At 40.8% G+C, this 22,497-nt stretch overlaps 1 protein-coding gene across 1 annotated transcript in view; it reads left to right on the top strand.

The window, feature by feature from the left end:
* Positions 1-22,497, top strand: part of LOC148541929 (transmembrane protein 150A-like) — a 178,576-nt gene that overhangs the window by 89,783 nt on the left and 66,296 nt on the right. The window contains exon 4 of the mRNA XM_088473540.1: positions 4,429-4,496. Within this exon, the coding sequence (XP_088329666.1) occupies positions 4,429-4,496 (68 nt within the window). The remainder of the gene's footprint in view (positions 1-4,428; positions 4,497-22,497) is intronic.

Here is a 22,497-nt window from a genome sequence, read left to right on the forward strand (position 1 = left end):
ATCAGCAAAGAATTGATTGTGAGTAGAAATTTTCCAACAATTATTTTGTCATTATTAACACATAAGAAAACACAGTATAGGTTGTACTGACATAAGGTGACACTCTTGCATTTATTAACATAGTTGATCTATAAGTAGGTTAATGTAAGTGGGTGCTCTGTAGGGAAAAAATTGTGGACCCCAGTGTTGTAGGATGCACAGTGTGTTGGTAGACAAATCACAACTGGCTAAGTCTAAACTTTCCCTGTAATAGCCCCATGCCCACGCATGGTAGACTTTTTAATGTTTTTTGGGTTGTTTCATTTCAATGAAGCCTATCTTTCTAGAACAAGCCGTCAATATAGACTGCTCAAATTTTTGTGGGTTTTTTTTTTTTTAGAAATGGAAATGAAGAAAGGTGATGTGTGGGAGGATATTTATGAAAGTGGTGAGATTTTAGAATACTTGTATTACATTTTCCACATGTAGGTGCCCTATTAAACCTGGTTTAGTCTAAGAGTATAAACTTGTTTGATTACTTGTCTGTTAAATATAACTTTTCCTACCAATCCAAAAAAAACAAGACCATGTTTTCTCATACACCAGTATCCTGTGGAAACTTAGTGTTAATTGTGCTCTGTCAAAAGAACATTTTCCAGTAGTGAAGAGCAGCACTTGACATTGCCATCTAGGAATCTACATGTATTTGGAAACCCAGGGCAAATCTACATTTACCCATAATCAACCATCTGCAATTACCACTAGACTCTATGTTGGTGTACTTGTATTTATTTATTTTTTCATTATTTTGCTACGGTATGACCACTGTGGATGGTCATTTGCTTTCAGTGTTCCAGTCCTTGTTCCACAATCTCTTTCCATCCAGCCTTTTAAATACCTTCTTGAATATGATCGCACCATTGCTCTCATGCCTCACTCCCAGTTTGTTTTTCTCCATTTCCTCTCCATCTACTTCGCCTGCAGCCTGCCTTGCTCTCCTCATCTATCTCCAGCTGACTTAGGGCCTGATTCAGAGGTAGACGCTCATGCTGCCGCAGCGGCTGTGCGACGATATGCAAATGTTGCAGCTGCCGAGATTTGTATTGAGTTGCCCACTGGCGGCTTCACAAATCCACGCTACTGCAAACCAAAAACGCAGCATCAACAATCAACTGTCCTTTGAGTAACCCTATGGTCTCACAGAATGGCCATGTGTGCTGAGACACCGGAGCCATTTTGATTGCGTACGGGATTGCAATCACAGTACATGGCACACACCCAAAATGGTCGCCACATGCCTGTGTTTGAGCTGCCACTCCTCTGTTACCTCCGCTGCTTGTCACTCACTTTGCAACTAAATCCTCTCTGTGACCATCATCGCACAGGCGCAGTGTGACTCTGACACATGCGCAGACCACCTATAACCACCCAACTGCGGGATTATCAGAATAGCATCTGTCTCTGAATCAGGCCCTCCTGGTTCTCTTTGTCTTGACTCTGATGTTGTGGGTGTCTCCCTTCCTATCGGACTATAGTATTCTCTGAGCCCTTGCCACGTCTGATGCCCACCTGCACGCTCCCTGCAGTGCCTCTCGCTGGTGTTTTTACTCCCGTCTTGTATTGTTATGACTAATAGACGGGCCTTGAGGTGGGTTCCATTTGTTGTTTTGATTGTAAGATTACTCAGCTGTTCCTTAGATAAACAAAGTCCAAGTTTATGAGGAAATGCTGGTATTTTCAGTACTTTTCATTGCTTTCATTACTTTCTTTTTGCACCATCTCACTTGTGTTTAAAGTTTCATGCTTGCTACTGTGCTACATCGCTACATATTTAATTGATGGCCGCTATCCACTTACCCCTCCCCACCCTTTTAAGTCTAACAATCATTTTGTAGCAGCAGACCTATGACAGCATAACTCCTTATAAAGAGAAGGATGCTGGTGTTTTGAAGAAGATGACAGGCGTAGCCCTCATAAATGTGTAATACTTACCATTTATAATTGAAGCTACGCTTATGTTGATTATCTCTGTCCACTGTGAGTGGTATTACAACAATACTGTAAGTGTGGCTGCTTCTAGCTTGCACACAGATGCTGTTCTCTCCTACAGTACCTTCCTGGAAACAGATGATGATATGTTTAAAAAAAAAAAAAAGAAAAGAAAAGATAAAATACATTTCCTCAGTCTGGTCCACAATCCATTCGCTTTAGTGATTTTAGTTTTCTACTTCTACCTTCTCTTATGAAGCCTGTTATAACTGTATATGGTGTGAAACACAATTCAATATTTTGTTTTTTCTTTTTATATATAATTTTATTACATTTTTTTTAGTTTGCAGCTGTACATAATTTTTTTTTTAATTGATTATTTTTAAAGCATAATTTTACATTTTGGGGTTTTAAAACAGGATTGGAGAACCATATTCTCTCCATTTTATTCAGTCAGATAGTCTTGGTTCAAATACAGGAGAGATACATGTTGGTTATTATTGTCAGGGCCGGATAAAGGGCCACATGGGCCTGGGGCTGAAAATGATCGGGGTCTATACTGAGAAGGGAAGTAGCTGTGGCTAGTGCTATGTGGATGTAGCCAGTACCATGTGGGGTGTACACCCCTTACACTATCAGCCCACTGTTTCCATAATACATTAAAATAGAAAAATTGCAGGATTTTGTGAAATTAACTATAAATACAAATTTAATACTTAGTTATGGTCAGTTGTGTGGCCAGCTTGACTGCTGGTCTCATTATGCTGCTATGGTGATGGGCCTATTTTTAGTTGAAGGCCTGGAGCTCCGTCCGCCCCATTGTTGATGTGGCCCTGATTATAGTTCCTTAATGTATTGTAGCACATAGTTATTGGTACAGTACTTGCTCCCAATCTGTAATAGCTAACTTTGAAAGAAAATAATTGACAGTATATTTTAATAGTTTAAAAAACCATTAGGACTCATACACATGATGGCTAATGTATAGTAGGGAAAACCTTGTACATTTTCCTCTGTAACAGTGCAGTAATTATCTCATCACAAAGTTTCCCTGCAATCCGATCGGATCCTTCCCATGAGCCCCCGCGGCCCATTTCCTTCTGCGCATGCACAGAGGGACTTCTGGGTGTTAAACCCGGAAGTCCCTTTGTCCTGCAGCATCGCAAAGGACCACTCTTATCGAGAGAGCTGTCCTTTGTGATATTTTTGGTACATACTGTGGTAATGAACCGCGCTATGTACCCAAAGACAGGCGGGATGTACCGCATCGATAATGCAATGCATTAAGTGAATTGCTAGCAACTCATGTCTTGGATGGCACATTATATTGGCTTTGATATTTGGCTTCCTCCCTGGGGAGGAGCCTTTCCCCGTTACTCCCCTGTGAAGGAAGAGGGGAAATGTCGGTCGGCTGTGGCAGCTGCAACATCTTTAAACCTGCTGGACGAATCGGCATGCCTGACCGATTCATGTTTTTGGATTAGTTGCGCGCATACACAATTATCTGCAAGGTCCACTGATATTAGGAGGATAACCCAGGTAATTGTATAGTGCACAGGTTCTCAAACTCTGTCCTCAGGACCCCAAACAGTGCATGTTTTCCAGGTCTCCTCACAGAATCACAAGTGAAATAATTGGCTCCACCTGTGGATCTTTTAAAATGTGTCAGTGAGTAATGAATACATCTGTGCACCTGCTAGGTGACCTGTGTGGGGTCCTGAGGTCGGAGTTTTAGAACCACTGGTATAGTGTATGGTTTGCCCAGCATTACAATATAAAAATAAATACATCATCTCATGTGAACCTTGTTAAAGGATTGCGAAAGTGTTGAAGTAAAATTTGGAGCCATGGGGGCCTCACTTTGGTTTCCTGTCTCCGCTGCTTGGAAACTAGGTGAAAGGTTAATCTTGTGCTATAAAAATCCTCCCAGCTAAAAGGTTTGAAGACGATACATATTTTATTTAATTCAGAGCTGGTGCAGCCTGGCTCCAGGAATGATGTGTTCTGCTTCCACTTGTATCTCACATTTATGGGATCAGTCTCCGTCTACAGCAGGTGGTTGAAATTAAGTAGTAAAGAAGTGTACTTGCAACATGTGGTGATCTTTTTAATATAAAGAGAGCCTCTGAAATCCATGATATTGGTATTATTACAATGTAATTACAGAGAATATTGGGGGCTTCAGATTACCACCATTAATAGTTTACATGATTTCCTCCTTGCTTCCGTCTCCTTTTTGGTGCTCCTGAACAGCTTTAAAGGGCCAGTAAAAATGCACTTTGAAACATGAGACCCTCGTGTTCTTCCTGCAGTAATATGGATAATTAGCCAATTGCAGTTCTGTGCTCTGTATTTCTGACTGAATAGCTGTCCTATTTCTGTGACATGCATGCTTGTGTTGTCTATTGCAGCAAACCATTTCCATCTATTTAAATGACATATATTTCTTTCTTTTTTTAGCAAATGTGGAAACCTTCCCCCGGAGAGCTGCTTCTTTAGTCTCATATGCAGTTTAGGCTCATTTATGGGTAAGTGGATCCATTCCAATAACCGCATAAGATGCATTATATAGGGAGAGATGCATCAAAACTTCTAAAGAGGAGAGGTGGAGAAGTTGCCCATAGCAATTAACAAGGACATAACCATGGGTGTGCAAGCAGAGTGCAGGGCTCTGAGGGCGGCCTTACCACCCTTGCTTCTGGTTAGTAGGGTGCCTATTACGGCACTACCAACCAATCGGCTTCTAGGGGTCATTTATCGAGTACATTCTATAAAATTATAGCCAGAAGCTGATTGGATGCTATTGGGCACCTCTTCTTCCTGTCCTCTGTAGTAGGTTTGGTGCATCCCCCCCCCCAAATTCTTGTGATAGATTTGCAAATATTTCTATACAACGCACCCTCTGGGGCAGAGTTAACTGCGATAACACGTCTACTGGGGTTAACGCGACTAAATGTGACTTAACGTGGCTTGTGCACATTTTTTGCTATCCAGTTAGCCGCACAATTTCATTCACCCGTATTAACTCTCCATAGTATTTAACGCAACTTTCCTCGTAGCACCAAGCAGGTGAAAAGTTGGGAAAATGTCGGGACTTGGATCATCCTGCCCAAGAGTGAACCATCCGAGGCAGCCATCTGGGGCGCACTGCGTAATCTTAACCCTCATTCCCAAAATCCAGTCTTCTACTTCTAGAGCAATCTAGTGACCTGTATACAACACAGAAAACATTCTAGTAACCAATTTAAAATTACAACAATATTTTAGTGATCAATTTACAGATGTCTCCTCTTACACCTAGCAGCTTTGTACCATATGTACAATACACAGAGGACAGCATTTTAGTGTGATATGTTCATCCTCCTATAAACCATTAGACCGGTTGCACCGCACACATGTCATTAGAATACTCACAGCAGAGCAGTGCTAGACAAGTCTTCCAAGTCAACTAATCTGTTCGGCCCAGGATGGGGCAGGAGGGAGTCTGCAGCTCTGCTTAGTCCCCAACCTTCGTCATTGCTCTCTCCTGAATGGCCACATAAATTACACAGCCAGGTGGACCGTAACATTCATGATACTGCCCTTGTTAATGGGTGGTCCTATGCACACCCAGACCACCCTGTAGTTTTGACCAGAGCTGTAACAAGGCACAATTGCGCCCTAGCCAGCCCCGCACCTGAGCGGGATGTCGAGCAAAAAGGGGGTGGGACCAGCAGCTTCGGTAAGTGCAGCACTGACCGGGTGTCTACAGGACGCTCTGCTGGTAGCTTCAGCAGCAGTCCTGGCTGCAGGGTACCAATCCAGGCATACAGCTAGCCAGAAGCAAGGGCCGTGAGCTGGCGACCGTGCCACCCACAGTTGTCCATAGCTTGTTACGACCCTGGTTTCGCCTATGGTTACAGGTTTTTGTTTTGTTTTTTTTTTTATTTAAAAGTGCCAAAAATGACACAAATTTACGTACAGGCATTTTTATGCAGCCCAAATATATAATTCGTTTGGTGAGAAAAGCTTGCTTTCTATCATTTTCTCATTGTTATTAAAAATGCAAAATTCAGCCATTCAAAACCCTTTAAGAGCCCCAATTACTTTGCCTTTTGCCACCATTCCATGAATTAAATTAATTAAGAAACGTTTACACTTTTTTTTGGGTTACAGGTTGATTTTCCCATTTTCCCACACACTTAACGCAGCTAACATCATCGATAATTAACATGCCTACTCTGGGATAAGCCTTTTGCAATTGTGTTAATCAGGAGTGTGCATAGACACAGTAAGTGAATTTACTGCACGATAGGTGTGGTAAACAAAGATTTTACCGCAGCAAATTGAATCTGCCCCTCTGTCTGAAAGAAGAAACAGAGGTCAGCAAAAGTGTGTCTAGTCCATTCACTGGCACCTCCTGTATCAGGTTTTTTTTGTAACCTGGTGTGGAGTGCCAGTTTTCACTGAAATGCAAGTTAAATGGTCCTATGGTGGTTGTTGGTCAACATATTCTGTTCTGCAAATTTGGTGTTATTTCAGACTCTTGCAGTCTTATTTTGATATTTGTATATGGATCTTATGCAGGTAGAAAACATTTAGTCCCTGACATTTTTCTCTGAACTGAACATCTGAATATAATAGAATTATGCTGTAATTTCCTGGGAACAAACAAACAATTGTTCCATTTCATATTGTTTAAGAACCATCAACTTGTTCTTATTCAAAGGCCAATTCATATTTTATATCGCTACTCAATTTAGTAAATGCATTTTATGTGAAAAGTAGTTTTAAACCATTGGAGAGCAGAACGCTACCTATCCCTCTATAATACCTATCCCCCTCCCGCAGAGTGCGGTTTAAAAGGGATGTAGTGAATTTACCTACAATCGGGCTGCCGGCAGTCGAAATCCCGGCGCTGGAATCCTGACACAACACTGGCGCCGGAATGTCGACATCAGATTAGACGCCGACGCCGGAATCCCGACAGCCAGCATCCCGATCATAAGTATAGCGGGTCAGGTTAGCTGTTAGTGGCGGAAGGGGGTAGGGTTAGGTTTAGGCACTAAGGGGGGAGGTTTATGTACTAACTGGGACGGTTAAGGTGTGGGGTAGGGAAGCAGTGGCGTAACTATAGAGGGTGCAGGGGGTGCACTTGCTATGGGGCCCGGTGGCTTAGGGGGCCCGCCGGCCCAGCAAGCAACCCCTGCACCCAGGGCCGGATTAAGCATGTAATTATTTTTAGACTATTCCCCACCCCCGGCCACTTCTCAGCCACGAGCAGGCACGGCAAAAGGGGGGTGCAAAGGTGATGTCTTGCTACAGTAACTGTAGCGATACAAAATGAAAATATCAGCACCCTGCTCCTAGAGCGAACACTACATATATCTATATGGATGTATGCTAGTCTTGAGACGGGGTTCTGCATAATCCCAAAATATCGACCTTTGCACCTTTTATTAGATAGGTATCTTTCACAAAATCCCTGTGGTGCCGTGCCTTATTAGCATTTCTTTGAAGTGCTAGAGTGGATAATAAATATATACTCACACACACACACACGCATTTTTATTAATGCCACCTTCTGGGGTGGGGTTGAGGGGGGAGAGGAGAGGGGATGAGGGCCCCAGAGATATCGGTGTAGCTGGGCCCCAAGATTTCTGTTGCCGGCCCTGGCCGCGGGGAATCAACCACCGGCATCTATTACTCTGACCCTGATGGCACAGTGGAAGGCATCTATACAAGAATCTATAGCCTTTCCTGCACCGCGGTGCTTACATATGCACAGTGTCTGCGTCTCCTCCGTGCCGTGTGCCGTCACAAAGCATGATGTCACATAAGTACCGCCCCTTTACCGGTCCCCGCCGTTCTGAGAAGCAGCCTTGTCCAAACTCCAAGACCAGTGAGCTGAGCTCCGTGAAGGCCGGGTCCTCTAGAGAGGTATCAGGCAGGCTCAGTCCTGCTTGCTGCTGATCAGCATTCTAAAAATGTGAATAAATAAATATGCATGTCACATGTATGTGTATGTATGTGTGTGTGTGTGTGTGTGTGTGTGTGTGTGTATATATATATGTGTATATATATGTGTGTGTATATATATATATATATATATATATATTTGTACTTGTATTCAGATATATCCACACACACACACACACATATATATATACACATATATACATATATATATATATAAATATATATATATATGTGTGTGTGTGTATATATATATATATATATATATATATATATATATATGTGTGTGTGGATATATCTGAATACAAGTACAATTATATATATATATATATATATATATATATATACACATTACACACACATACAGATTTGTTACAGGTTGAAACACGATGGATCATTAAGCTAGACACCTTGTCCCCTCGTGAGTTGAATGAGACACTGGGGTTACAGTGTTTCGGTTAACCACTTAGATGGCTGTTTTTTGATCCAGTTATGTGATACACGTTGATCAATATTTATCACCTGTGAGTTTTACATTTAAGATCTATATATTGAGTGTGAGCCATGCAGCATTCTTGTTCTACTAGGGGAGTATTAAGCTAGTTGCACCTTTCTATGCTGCAGCTATTTGTATCCAGTCTTATTCTGGTTTTTCAGATTAAGTAATTTTATTGTATAAATTCTACTATTATGTTACCATAGCACTAGATGCTGTGAACTATTCGATTTGTTTCACGTTTATATATGCATGCTTACAGTTTTTTTTAAATGTATGTGTTGTATGTTTATTGTTGTATATGTATCACTATGGTAACGGAGGGGCTAGGACGTCACTTCCTGCATTGACGGTTTCCGACACCAGATGCAGCCAGTGGTGTCGGGCTTACACAAGTTATGCTTGTTATTTAAAGCTTGGTAAGTTGTAGCATTGTTTATATTTGGCTTGACAAAAACGCTAATAAATGCGTTGAAACATTGCACTTTATGCCGTATTAAGTGTTACGTTATTTACCAGTCTGGAGTGCCGCCTGTGGGATTTTGTATTTCAGTAATAGTGCTCTGAATTTTGCTGTGGAAGGCACCCGGCATAGTACCAGCATTTTCCCACAAAGTTGTAGTTACGCCCCTGTAGGGAAGGTTAGGGGATGGAGGGTTAAGGATTATTGCCTATCCCTGTCGGGATTCTGAGCATCGGGATGCCGCTGTCGGTGTTTTGACAGCAGTCATCACGACTTCCGGTCTCCCATACCCAACCCGTTTAAAATGGCACAACAAATATTTTTTTTCTTATGCTTCTTATTTGGCACACCTTACATACATTCTTCAAATAACATCTAAAATACAGATTCCCTATTAAATAGTTTTTTTGTTCTTTTTATTTTTACACTAAATAATGAATTCCCTCTGGTCAATAACTGTCAGTGCTGGAAGAGTCAGTGTCCCCACTACCTTCAGGGCACACCATGAAAAGCAATACCCTCTTTGGGCACACTCCCCACACTGTAAATATAGCACACAGTAAAATCTGTGCTTGAATGAAACTACAGTACTTAATTATTTAAAATGCGATTCACAAAATTGTCCATAAATCATATAACAGAGCACTAGAGCCCCATTGGTGAGCCACATATGGCCCGCAGACTATCATTTGGATAGTCTACTTCCATCCCTCCGAATGTACAGCCATGGCCAAAAGTTTTGAGAATGACAAGTATTGGTTTTCACAAATTCTGCTGCTTCAGTTTTTATGATGGCAATTTGCATATAGACTGTCATGAAGAGTGATCAGATGAAATGCAATTAATTGCAGAGTCCCTCTTTGCCATGACAATGAACTTAATCCCAAAAACATTTCCACTGAATATTAGCCCTGCCACAAAAGGGCCAGCTGACATCATTCAGCTGTCAGTCAGTGATTCTCTCGTTAACACAGGTGAGAGTGTTGACTAGGACAAGGCTGGAGATCACTCTGATATACAGGTTGAGTTAGAATAACAGACTAAAAGCTTTAAAAGGAGGGCGGAGCTTGAAATCATTGTTCTCCCACTGTTAACCATGATTACCTGCAAGGAAACACCTGCAGTCATCATTGCTTTGCGCAAAAAGATCTTCACAGGCAAGGATATTGCTGCTAGTAAGATTGCATCTAAATCAATAATTTATCGGATCATCAAGAACTTCAAGGAGAGCGGTTAGTTGTGAAGAAGGCTTCAGGGCACCCAAGAACGTCCAGCAAGTTGATTCAGCTGCGGGATCGGGGCACCACCAGCTCAGAGCTTGCTCAGGAATGGCAGCAGGCTGGTGTGAGTGCATCTTCACGCACAGTGAGGTGAAGACTTTTGGAGGATGGCCTGGTGTCAAGAAGGGCAGCAAAGAAGCCAATTCTCTCCAAGAAAAACATCAGGGACAGACTGATATTCTGCAAAAGGTACAGGGATTGGACTGCTAAGGACTGGGGTAAAGTTATTTTCTCTTCTGAATCCCCTTTCAGATTGTTTGGGGAATCTGGAAAACACTTGTCCAGAGAAGGAAGGGTGAGTGCTGCCATCAGTCCTGTGTCATGCCAACAGTAAAGCATTTTGAGACCATCCATGTGTGGGGTTGCTTTTCAGCCAAGAGAGTGGGCTCACTCACAATTGTGCCGAAGAATACAGCCATGAATAAAGAATGGTACCAAAACATCCTCTAAGAGCAACTTCTCCCAACCATTCAAGAACAGTTTGGTGATGAACAGTGCCTTTTCCAGCATGATGGAGCACCTTGCCATAAGACAAAAGTGATAACTAAGTGGCTCGAGGAACAAAACATCGAAATTTTGGGTCCATGGCCAGGAAACTCCCCAGACCTTAATCCTAATAGAGAGCTTGTGGTCAATCCTCAAGAGGCGGGTGGACAAACGCACAACCCACAAATTCTGACAATGTGGCCCAGAAGTTAATTGACAGCATACCAGGGTGAATTGCAGAGTTCTTGAAAAAGAAGGGTCAAAATATTGACTCTTTGCATAAACTTAATGTAATTGTAAACAAAAGCCTTTCACACTTAGGAAATGCTTGTAATTTTACTTCAGTATACCTTAGTAACATCTGACCAAAAGGTCTAAAAACGCTGAAGCAGCAAACTTTGTGAAAACCAATACTTGTGTCATTCTCAGAACTTTTCTCCATGGCTGTAGGTACACTTCGCCATAGGTATATGTTGGCTATGTAGGGATAATTATACAAATTTATAGAAAAAAAAGTTAGCCCCTGATCAGTTCCTGTTGCATGTGAGCTCCCACAGGGTTATGATCAGTTGATGTAAGCTGTCTATGGGTGTAATTTGTGCTGTACTGGGAGGATTATGGGCCCCTCTTTATCATTTAAATTCCTCTCTTACATAACCAGAAGGATACAGAAAAAAAATATATTTTTGTTCCACTTGCTTGAATAACATGTTTTGCATTTTTAATTATTTGAAGCCAAATCTTCCATTACTGCTGTCTCTCTGACAAGCGAGAAGCTTTGGAGAGCAGTATGTCTTATGGGAGTAGATAGAACATTATCAGCTTAAGGTCCTACTGGCAGGTGTCCTTCATCTCACTTGCACAATCCTTACTCTCACCTGCATGGTCTTTCCTCTCACCTGTACTGAATTTGAGGCATTAGAAGATATTCTTTCAATCTTTATATCTGAGAAGCCATCTCTGTAGTTCATCCCAGTGCAGTACAGGATATTCTGGCTTAACTTGTGGAGTCCAATTTAAAGTTAGTTTCAAATATGTACTGTTCATGGGTTTGTGTAGTGCGTCTTCCCACCTAACGTGACAATGATTTTTGTACCTCTTCTAGGTATAACTCTTACCAAAAATTTATGCCACCTTTTCTCTTGAGCTTTTGTAAGTTTAGTTAGTATCGAAGTCTATTATTAGCCATATTAAAGTAATTAGGGATCTTATTTTGAGTCAGAGGGCTGTTATATGCATATTTGCATAAGTGTGGAAAAATTATATTAAGCAATGTCTTTTATGAAAAATAATTGCTGTAGTTAATTTGGGGGTACATGTAAATGGATACTAGTGTATGTTGGGGTTTGTAAAGTGCAGAATAAATAAATGTTAAAAATACGCACTTGTCCCATTCATATAGCACCCCAAAATACCTGTCCCATTACTTTAACCCAATTTTCAAACACTTTTTGCATTTCACCGCAAAAATTACATGGCTTTTTTAGGGGGTATTTAGAAATTTTTAATTTTTAATTTTTTTTTGCTAATTAACCTTTTGGGCACCTCCACCCAAAAGGTTCTGAACCAAATCCCCAATTTTTTACTCAAAAATAGGGATTCTGCACATCTTTTCTCCTGCCTTTTGGGTGGAGAAACTTTTTTTTATGCCTGTTTTTGTCTATGGAATTTTCGCCTAGTCGAAAACGTCCTGGAATTGAATAGGGCAATACTTCAGAAACAGGCGCAAACTTTTTGCTGATCTTGGCTTTTCGCCTCTAATTGAATACGGGCCTCAATGTCTTATTTTCCAGTTCTTGTAAAAATCTTTAAAGAGAAGGTTGAAATGTTTCTTCAGGTGGGTGAAAGATAATAGTCCCTCTGTTAGACAGATTACTTACAGATGTGCTCTCATTCTCATGCCAAAGGGTGAGATGGAGATCTGGAATAAATTATATTTAATCCTTTTTAATGTGATGTTACGGCGTTGAGGTGCAATCTCTTTATTTAGTCCCACTGTGCGTTTCCACATTTTCAGAGTTTTTTGTTTTTTTTTCTTCAAACTCTGTGAAAGAAGCACAGATTGTCAAAATGCTCAGTAGTAGTTTTTGGGTGGAGTTCAGATAAAATAATATAGAAAGTCTTACTTGCATTTTGCCAGCGCACTCGATGGATGCCTGTAATGGCTGAGCCCAGGAGAATCTTCTCTCGTGCTATTGCATGTTGGGGTTGGTTTCAAGTTGTAACAAATCATTACTGGCAATCCCACCCAAACCGCAGTGATTAGGAAAAATACGATTTGTATATATTGCTGTGTGTTTAAAATAGAGTTTTGCTTTATTTACCTTTGTATTCATTATTATATTAGGGGTCTTGTTTTTTTAAGACCAGTGTTTATTGATATTTTGATTTATGGCACCTAGCCTGCAGAAAATTCTCCTTTCATGGTCTGTGTGCATGATATGGAGAACACCTAAGTGTTAAGCTGGGTGCACACCATTTCCATCAGCGGCTTCTCTGGTATCGTGAGGTCGGCCGACAAATGTTAAACAGCCCATAAGATGCAACCTCCCGATCCCGACCTGTGCAGGAGCATTGTAAGCTGTTTATCGGCTACTGCTCCTGCAAAGTTACGGCATACACACCTATACAGTCGTCAAAACGAAGATTGTATAGGTGTACTAAGCTTAAGTGATCACATAAACCATATTCTCTTGTATGAGCTGGTCCTAATACAACCGTGCAACCGGACATGTTGGTTACGCTGCTTATGTACCTACTGAGACAATTATTATTTCATTTGCAATTTTTATATGTGAACTGTGTAAGTCGCATATATCCCATCTCTCATCTATCCAGTTACATCTGATCCCACTTCCTGTAGTGTGTTCATTAGGGACTATGTATAAACATATTATTAGATTATTATTGTCATCATCCTTTATTCATAAAGCACTGACTTATTACACAGACTTATACATTGAGGGGATTATTCTACTGTCAAATTACATACAAGGGTTTTTTTTAAATAAGGTAGCAAGACCTCTCATTGCTTAAATTTATTCAACTCGTACATATCAGGGCCGGATTAAGGTCCGTGGGGGCCTATATATAATATTGTGTGTGTGTATGTATGTAATATAATCTGCTGTGGACTGGCACCCTCCTGTGCAATAATAGCTGCTCAGGTGCCCTCCCGATCCAATAGTATAGGTGACCAGTGCAAACAAACGGCGGCACTCCGAGGCTTTTCAAGTGAAAATAACTTTGTTATGAAAAAATCACATCTGTGACACCACACAGATGTAATTTTTTTCATAACAAAGTTATTTTCACTTGAATAGCCTTGGAGTGCTGCCGTTTGTTTGCACTGGTTATATATATATATCTATATATATATCTATATATATATATCTCTCTCTCTCTCTCTCTCTCTATATATATATATATATATATATATATATCTATATATATATATATCTATATATCTATATATATCTCTATCTCTATATATATCTATATCTATATCTCTATCTCACACACACCATAAATATATTACTTACTGCTTCAGTGGCAGGGAAAGGCATACTAAGCAGCAGCAGAAGGGGGTGGAGCTAAATATAGGGGGCTTGGCTTAATCTCGGCCCACGGCAGGCGGCTCCGATTAAAGAAAGAAGAAAAAAAAGTTAATCTTGGGCATTGGGCCGGGGACACTATGTGGGGGTCCCAGGACGACCACCCCTGTCGCCCTCCCTATAATCCGGCCCTGGTACATATAATCAATAGTATGGCCTTGGTATAGATCATTCGGTTACGAATTGCCTTCCACACAGCTACTACTTCAGTGGTCCAAAGAGATGGAAATAACTCTGTGCCAGTTAAGGGCTTTAGTGTGGATGGTCCAATACCTCCTAATGGTAGCGCCGTAACAACTCACGCGTGTGGATGGCTGAATGGGGCCTGGCATTATCATGCAGCAATACAAAGCCTGTTAGCAGCAACCCAGGTCGTCTTCGACGAATTGCTCTCTGCAACCGGCTCAATGTGTCACAATAGCAGACAGCATTCACAGTACCTCCCTCTGTGAGGAAATCAACAAGAAGTACGCTCTTGTGGTCCCAAAACAGTCACCATGACCTTCTTTGCTGATGGAGTTGTTTTGAATTTCTTTGAAGGTGGGGACGATGTGTGTTTCCATGTCATGAATGCTTGCTTCGTCTCCAGTGTTGCATGATGCACCCTCGTTTCATCGCCTATAACAATACGCTGCAGGAACTGCACTCCCTCCTCATGGTACCAAGTCAAGTGCATGAGAAACATTTCTACCCTATTGGTTTTGTGAACTTCTGTAAATTGCTTTGGCACCTAGCGTGAACACTTTTTTTTTCCTGTACCCCAGTTGCTCATGAACAATGTTGTGCACAATACCCACTGAGATGTTTAGTTTGTCAGCAATATCACTGACTCCAATGCGTCTGTCCTCCTGAATCAGCCTTTCAATGCGGCACAAATTGTCATCTGTGGTGGACATGCTTGGACGTTGAACATCTGTGCTTCTGTTATCAAAGCTAGTGCGTCAATCCCAACCCTTTTTCCATGATGTGCCGTTATCACTGTACACCTCGACAAGCTGGCGATGAATTTCAGCCGCTGAAGTGCCCGTTAGATGCATAAATCTGGTTACACTACAAACTTCAATGTTAGACCATGTTTCCACCAGCCCCACCATCTTACAACCGTTTTGGGATAGTGTGACTGATATGAGGCGCAGTCTGATGGCCATGAGGGGAAGCAGTGGGCTACCTGCTCTGGCCTGGCAGGAAATTAGAATGAAATAGAGTACATTACACATGTGAGAGGTCTTGTTACTTTATTTATTGAACCACCACCCTCATACACCCTCATGATGTGAAACAGAAGTTCCAAAAAGCTTGTAATCGAAGAGTTGATAGACCCCTCACCGATACTGAGCTTGTTCTATGTACTAAGCCTTGGAGAGACCTAAAGTGGAAGGAGATAAGGTACCAACAAATCACTTTAAAGTACCAACCTAACTGTCACTTTACAGACTGTGTTTGAAAAGTGACAGTTAGGAGCTAATTGGTTGGTACTTTATCTACATCCACTTTATCTCTCTCCAAGGCTTAGTACATAGACCTCTATGTACTTTCACACTGCCAGCAATAACCCGGGTTATTGAATGTGAACGCGTGGACCCGCTTGAAATAACCCAGGTAATGAGCAGGGTTGAACACGGGTAAGGTGGTGTGCTGCAGGAACCGGCAAAAAATAACATATCCCTTTTCGGTACACTGCTTATTATGTTGGTGATGGATTTGTTAAAGAAATTTTATTTTTAAGTAATGTATCATTAAAGGCAATATTACACTATTTCCCTTTTTTCTCCTTTATATGTTTTGTACGAGGAGAAAAGAACACCAGTTGGAAATAAAAAATTTTTTCTAAATAATCACATTCTAAGGAAGGAGTGTTGAAATATTTGAAATCGTATGAACATCAGTACTTCTGTCTTTGAAAGAAGCCTCATTTAACTTCAAACTAATTTTTTCTAGTCGGAATCTGCCATTTTTTTATTTTCTATAAACTTATCCCTTTACCCTGGGAAGATGCACAGAAAAAAACATTATATTTGTATTACGGGTTCAACTTGGCTCGCGGTGCGAATGGGTAACCTGGGTCGATGTGACCTGGGTCCCGTTCACAGCGTAGGAAGAGCCATCACTTGGATATCCTATCCAAGCACCGGCTCGTCACATGATGACAGTGACTTCATCGACCCGGCAATAGGCCGGGCCGCCAGTCCGAAAGGGGTCGCACTCGGGATGGACCCGGTTTTGCGATGTGAAAGGGGGGTAGAAGTGTGTGCCTAGCAATAATAAAACAGCCAAGGGCGACTGGCATATCTGTGTAGCTGAAATGAGGAGGTACCAAGTGGAGATAAGAAAGTTGAGCACTGCAGCTGCTGGCAACCATCCCTGTTCACCAGCTAAGCCTCCTTCCTGTTCTGGAGAAGTCTTTAGCATGGGCGCTTTTGTGATTTTATCAGCCAGTTCTGAACATTTATAAAAACCCATTGGTTAACTATGCAGAAAAGTTTTTGGTGTTCATAGCAATCAATCCTAGTTGGAATTTTTCTAGTTCTGATAACAAAATGAAAGCAAACAATACAATTTTTACTGTAAACACCACTTTTTCTACGGGATCCGGTCTAAAGAGCTACAGTAAAAAGGTAGACAATGTCTAGATAGACAACAGATGTTAGACAGGCAATAGGTCGACAGAGACAAAAGGTCGCCATACTTAAGGTCGACATGTAAGAAGGTCGACATGAAAAAGTTAGACACAGAAATGTTCGACACATGTTTTTTTGGTTTTTTTTTAGGGTTAGGCACTTACCAGGGGGTTAGGGTTAGGCACCAGGAGGGAGGGTTAGGGTTAGGCACTAGAAGGGATGGTTAGGGGCAGGCACCTACCCCGATGGTTAGGGTTAGGCACCAGGAGGGAGGGTTAGGATTAGGCACTTACCGGAGGGTTAGGGTTAGGCACTAGAAGGGATGGTTAGGGTCAGGCACCTACCCCGATGGTTAGGGTTAGGCACCAGGAGGGAGGATTAGGGTTAGGCACCAAGGGGAGGGTTAGGGTGAAGATTAGGGTTAAAAAAGAAAAAAAAATGTCAGACATTTTTTTTATCTACCTTCATGTCGACCACCTTACATGTCAACCTTTTATCCCTGTCGACCTATTGACTGTCTAACATCTGTTGTCTATCTAGACATTGTCTACCTTTTTACTGTAGATCTTTCAATCCACACTCTTTTTTTTCCTACACTGTTACTCTGAGTCTTCATGTATGTTAGAAATTGGGTTCATTTGCCGTTTTGGCCAGAGGACAGTGTGATCTCCGACCTTATGTGACGGTATTCCATGAGCTTTCAGTAGTCAACAGTTCCTTAGGCGATGCAGACATCTTGCCAGTTATGTACATTACTGGACACCTGCATCAAAATATGGACCTTTTTCAGGTCAAGCAAATATAAACCATTTATAATAATTTACTGCATTGGCATTATAGAACTGATAAGGAAAAAAGAGGAAGGAAATGGATTTCTAATGTAAGACACAGTGTTGAGTAAGCCAGCTGTGACCGTTTACTTTAGAGGAAATCCAGCAACTGTGTAATCTCTCTCCTCACACTGTTCCTGAAAGTTAGGAACCATACACAGCTTGCTTGTGGTTAGCGGATAAATACATCTGTGTAGTCGTGGTGATGCAGTGCAGGATGGTGACAGAAAAAAGTAGTATTATATATTTTAAACTCCCGTACAACGCACCTATGTTTTTGGAGACTGTGCCCTTAAACTTGCAGGGTGGTGTATTCCCTCCTCTTCCAGGATCTCCATGCACATGTGGAGCTGCTCGTATTTTGGCACCAACAACCTCTGCATCCTGTTTCTATGAGAAGCAAAGCATGAGCTCCATTTCAGGCCTATCCAGTGACTAATATATTTATTTAAAAATATATCTTGCCAAACTTGACCATCAATTCTAGCTATAAATATGTTCCACACAAACATTACTTTTATTTATTGCATTTAGTTGAATGTTCAAAACTACAGGTAGCATTTAATACTTTTTCAACAGCCTGAGTCTACCCTGTGGGACTGTGAGATCACTAGTGCACCTTATTCTACATTGTTTTTATTTATAAGCTGCCCCCCCCCCCTTGTGTTTTGGAAATCCATCCATCAGGAAGGGAGTCTCTCACAAAAATAGTTGTAAAATTAAGCACAATTGATTTCAGATACTGAGAAACGTCTAACTTTGCCAGCCAGAGAACCCATGTTTTTTTAATATGTCTAAAAGGTTGTTGAGTCAAAAGCCAAAATATTTCCAGTAACTCTGTGAAATGCCCCTTGTGTTCCAGTCATATATAATTAATAGTATCCAAATTAGAACAGTGCTAGTAGAAACCACTCCTACAAAGATTGGACCACTGTGATACCTTTTCTGTTCAGGCCTCTTTAACAATAATAGGAAACTTTATAAATGGGGAGCAGTGTCCTGACATTATGGAATAGCATTCCTCCGAATCCAGTGGTTCCCAAACTTTTTTACATCATGGCACCTTAGTGTATCAGCATTGTTTTCATGGCACCCCTAAGCCAAAAGTTTGTTATTGAGAAATCCAGAAAAAAGAAGTAGTAAAGTGAAGTAAATTGTGCTTACCGGTCATCCTTAGGTTCAGTTATGTGGTGGTGGACAGGGTTCCACTTCTGTTTTGTCCATATATTTACATTACATTGGCCATAAAGAATTAGATTTGGTGCTGGACCACCAACCTGAGGCACCCCTGCAAGTGTCCCAAAGCACCCCAGGGTGCTGCTGCGCACAGTTTGGGAGCCATAATCTATAAAGTCTCCATTAACAAGCAGTGTCTGTGATTCCCAATTTACAATTAAAGAAATGGAATTGGAACCAATAGACGAGACCTAGCTTTTGTAGGGAGGCGCACACAGATCACTGTGGGCAACCATGGGAAGAGGTAATGCAGGACATGTATGGATTGGCTTTTACTTTGTGACTAGAATATATTAATATATTAGTATGTTATTTACCAATGTGCACAAGATCCACCAATATATCTTTATCAATTTACCTTTGTAGATGTGATTGCCAGATGTGCTGATGTGTTCTCTGTCCATTTAATATTCCAAGTTATATTTACTTGTACCCATTCTTTCATAATGCTTGAACTTTCTTTGATTATTTAGAACTCTGCACCCCTGGTTCTTATATTGGACTGCAGTATGTAACAACTTCTGCTTGTGCTGTATTTGGTATTCTGATAACATGGCTTTTAGAGTGTTCTGTGCCTCTCTTCAAACTCTGATGTAAACTTACAAAAATATAATTTAATCACTGAGTAGTATTAATAATTGTGTAGCTTACTTGTGCCAAGACTATAGTTATGCAATATCCAAAGCTTTGTGCAAGTTATTGTCCAATTTTATTATTGAATATTGATTTTAAAATATTTGACACAGTGCTGACATCCAGGTTGGATAAAAGAAATCCCTCTTTAAATCAACTGTATCAGGTATGTTTCATTCTGGTAGTCAGACTGCAGATGATATTAGATGGATGATAGGCTGATTTAATTATATTCCTGATACAAAAGTCCTTAGATGCAGAGGAGGCGTTTTGCAGAGTGAACTAGAACTTTTTATGCAATAGACTCTCTCGCACTTTAGGGCGTTTCACAGATGGGTTTTTGAAAGTTCCCACCTTTCCCCTGGTCAGAAAAACTTTTAGAGATTGACTTCAATTTCAGTTGGCAATTGTTCAATATTACAAATCCAGGGTTAAGACCGCTAAGGGGCAATCTCCCTGTCTCCCTGAAGAGTCGAACAATCTCCCTCATTGCACCTTACTCCCATTTTGAGGCTATATTAAATATACATTCAAATTGGATCATTAGTATAATTATTGTTATAAGGCACATGCATTTTCTGAAAAGTATCAGTGTGTTTTCATCAACAAATAGATCTTACTAACTGCTTTGGGGCTCATTTACATTTCGCTGTAAGTCGGTTTTATGACACGCCTCCCAGATGTAGCCGTACACGCCCACTGTAACGCGCACTCATAGGTTTTGCTTCACAATCTCCCTGAAATGCTTTTTCAAAAGTAGGCAAGTATGCAGTACATATCGATGCAGCGTTAGGCTGTTGTGATACAGGACAGAGATCGCCGGAGAGGTGAGTTACCATAGCATCTCTCCGGTCACTCTAATGCTTTGCTGCAGTAATAGTGATGCAGTATGTCGCTTAACGCAGATATAAGTGACCTAATATATCTCCCCCAGAATCTCTGAATCTGTTATATGCTGCCAGCTTTCCCCAAATGTTAAAAATGTACCAACTAGAATTTAATTTTTTTATATTCTAATTGGCAGAAATGTATCCATTAAGATGAATAGCATTCCTCCTTTTTATTACATCCATTTCAAGCCCTCCCAGTGATGATCCCTAACAAATATTTTTGTGATCTCGTAAAGCTGGCCATGCACTATACAGTTTTCTGTCAGATATCTGTCCAATCTGGCTGGTTGGAATGAGAACCTGGTAATGTATGGGAGCAAATGACAGTCGATCATATGGTTTTAAACACTGAAAAAAGGACAAAAAAAATTCTTCAAATTGGTTACATTTGTGTGTTTTAGCCAATTTGTCTGAACAACCATTTCTGGCTATTTTCCAGTGTTTGTGAGCAAATGGATGATTGACATTTGCTCCCATACATTACCAGGTTTTCATTCCAACCAGCCAGATATCTGACAGAAAATTGTATAGTGAATGGCCAGCTTAAGAGCTCTAGGTTCTTGGCAGGGGAAAAAGCAATGGATGAGCATAAGCCTCTTGCGTCTCTATACAAAAGATGGCAGGTTAACTGTGCCGAACTTTAATAAATATTACCTTGCTGATTAGTTAAAGCACTGTAAATCCAGATGCATTATCTCTCTGGAGCTAGACACAGAGTTAAAATAGAATCTGTGGCCTTTAAAGGTAGTAACACATGCAGTGTTTCTCTCTCTTCCCAAGATCTTGAAGCTCACAGCCTTAAACCAAAAAAAAAACTTACCGCAGGTTTCTCCTGCCACATTTGGAACTAAAGCCAAATAAACGTTTGTTCACATCCAGTTCATTAAATACCTTATGTTACTGTCTGCAATTTGCATCGGGTTTGACTGAAAATATCTTCTTTGCAAAACCTAATGGAAAAATTAGATTTCCGGAAGACCTTATATTACTAGAGTCCTGGCTGACTTCTCTGAAGGTATTGATGACTATCTGACAATCTAGATTACGAATCAATCATTTCTTTCTCCTAGCACCCATTATGTATTTTTTTTTATTTTGCTTCAAATGCTCCAATTTCGACAAAATTTTTTTCATACTTTCTTCCTACTACAGAAAGCCTTGGCTGAGAGGAGGTGAGAATAGGGGATGGTCGCCACTGCTCATCTGTAATATTGAAAATATGTATAAATTCTACTGTAACTGTACTTTGTCCCCTCCAGAATACATGTCATCTCTCCAATCGCCAGTAACTTTTGATGGTGTCAGTGCCTGAAAACACTCAACCTATAGTGGGGGAGCCCTAAATTGGCACCCTGCTGGGTCAGAGATTAGAAAATGGATGTCCTCCATCCCATGCACCTCCATAGGATGTCCTCCATCCCATGCACCTCCATAGGCTGCAAGCACAATCTGCAGTTAACGCAGACCCGTTCTGGTCACTTGCGTGCATAATTGAATTCTCCCCCCTAGAGTTAACAAAAATGTAAACAAATTGATACCCAACATATTGGGGGAGATTAATCAAAGCTTGGGTGAGGAGCTGATTGGTTGGTACTTTCTCTCTCCACTTTATCTCTCTCCAAACTTTGATAAATCTCCCTCTTGAGTAGCCACCTGTCCAGCTAGCAGTGTTCTGGAGAGATTCAAACTGCTCTTGAAGCTATAACCAAGCAACTGTCGCACATCTACCAAAATGGAAACAAGTAGTTTACTCAACTCACCAGTCTTTTTTTTTTTTTTTTTTAATAAATGTTGACCTCCCCTAATTCTTATTTTATCAAATGACCTTGAAGCATCAGGACTGTTTAATGGATCTGTTTTAAATCTGTGTATCCATTAGCAACGCTCAGGTTATTATTATTATAGTCTCAGATCTCCAATATACGTTATGCAGTGCTTTTATTCCTATGATAAAAGTTATGCTACTTAGAGGGGTATTCAATATGAAACGTAAACTTCGCTGACGAAGTTTACGTTTCATATCAGAGT

Source organism: Taudactylus pleione, unplaced genomic scaffold (assembly GCF_031769625.1).
Source record: "Taudactylus pleione unplaced genomic scaffold, aTauple2 ptg000016l, whole genome shotgun sequence".
Classification (NCBI taxonomy): Eukaryota; Metazoa; Chordata; class Amphibia; order Anura; family Myobatrachidae; genus Taudactylus; species Taudactylus pleione.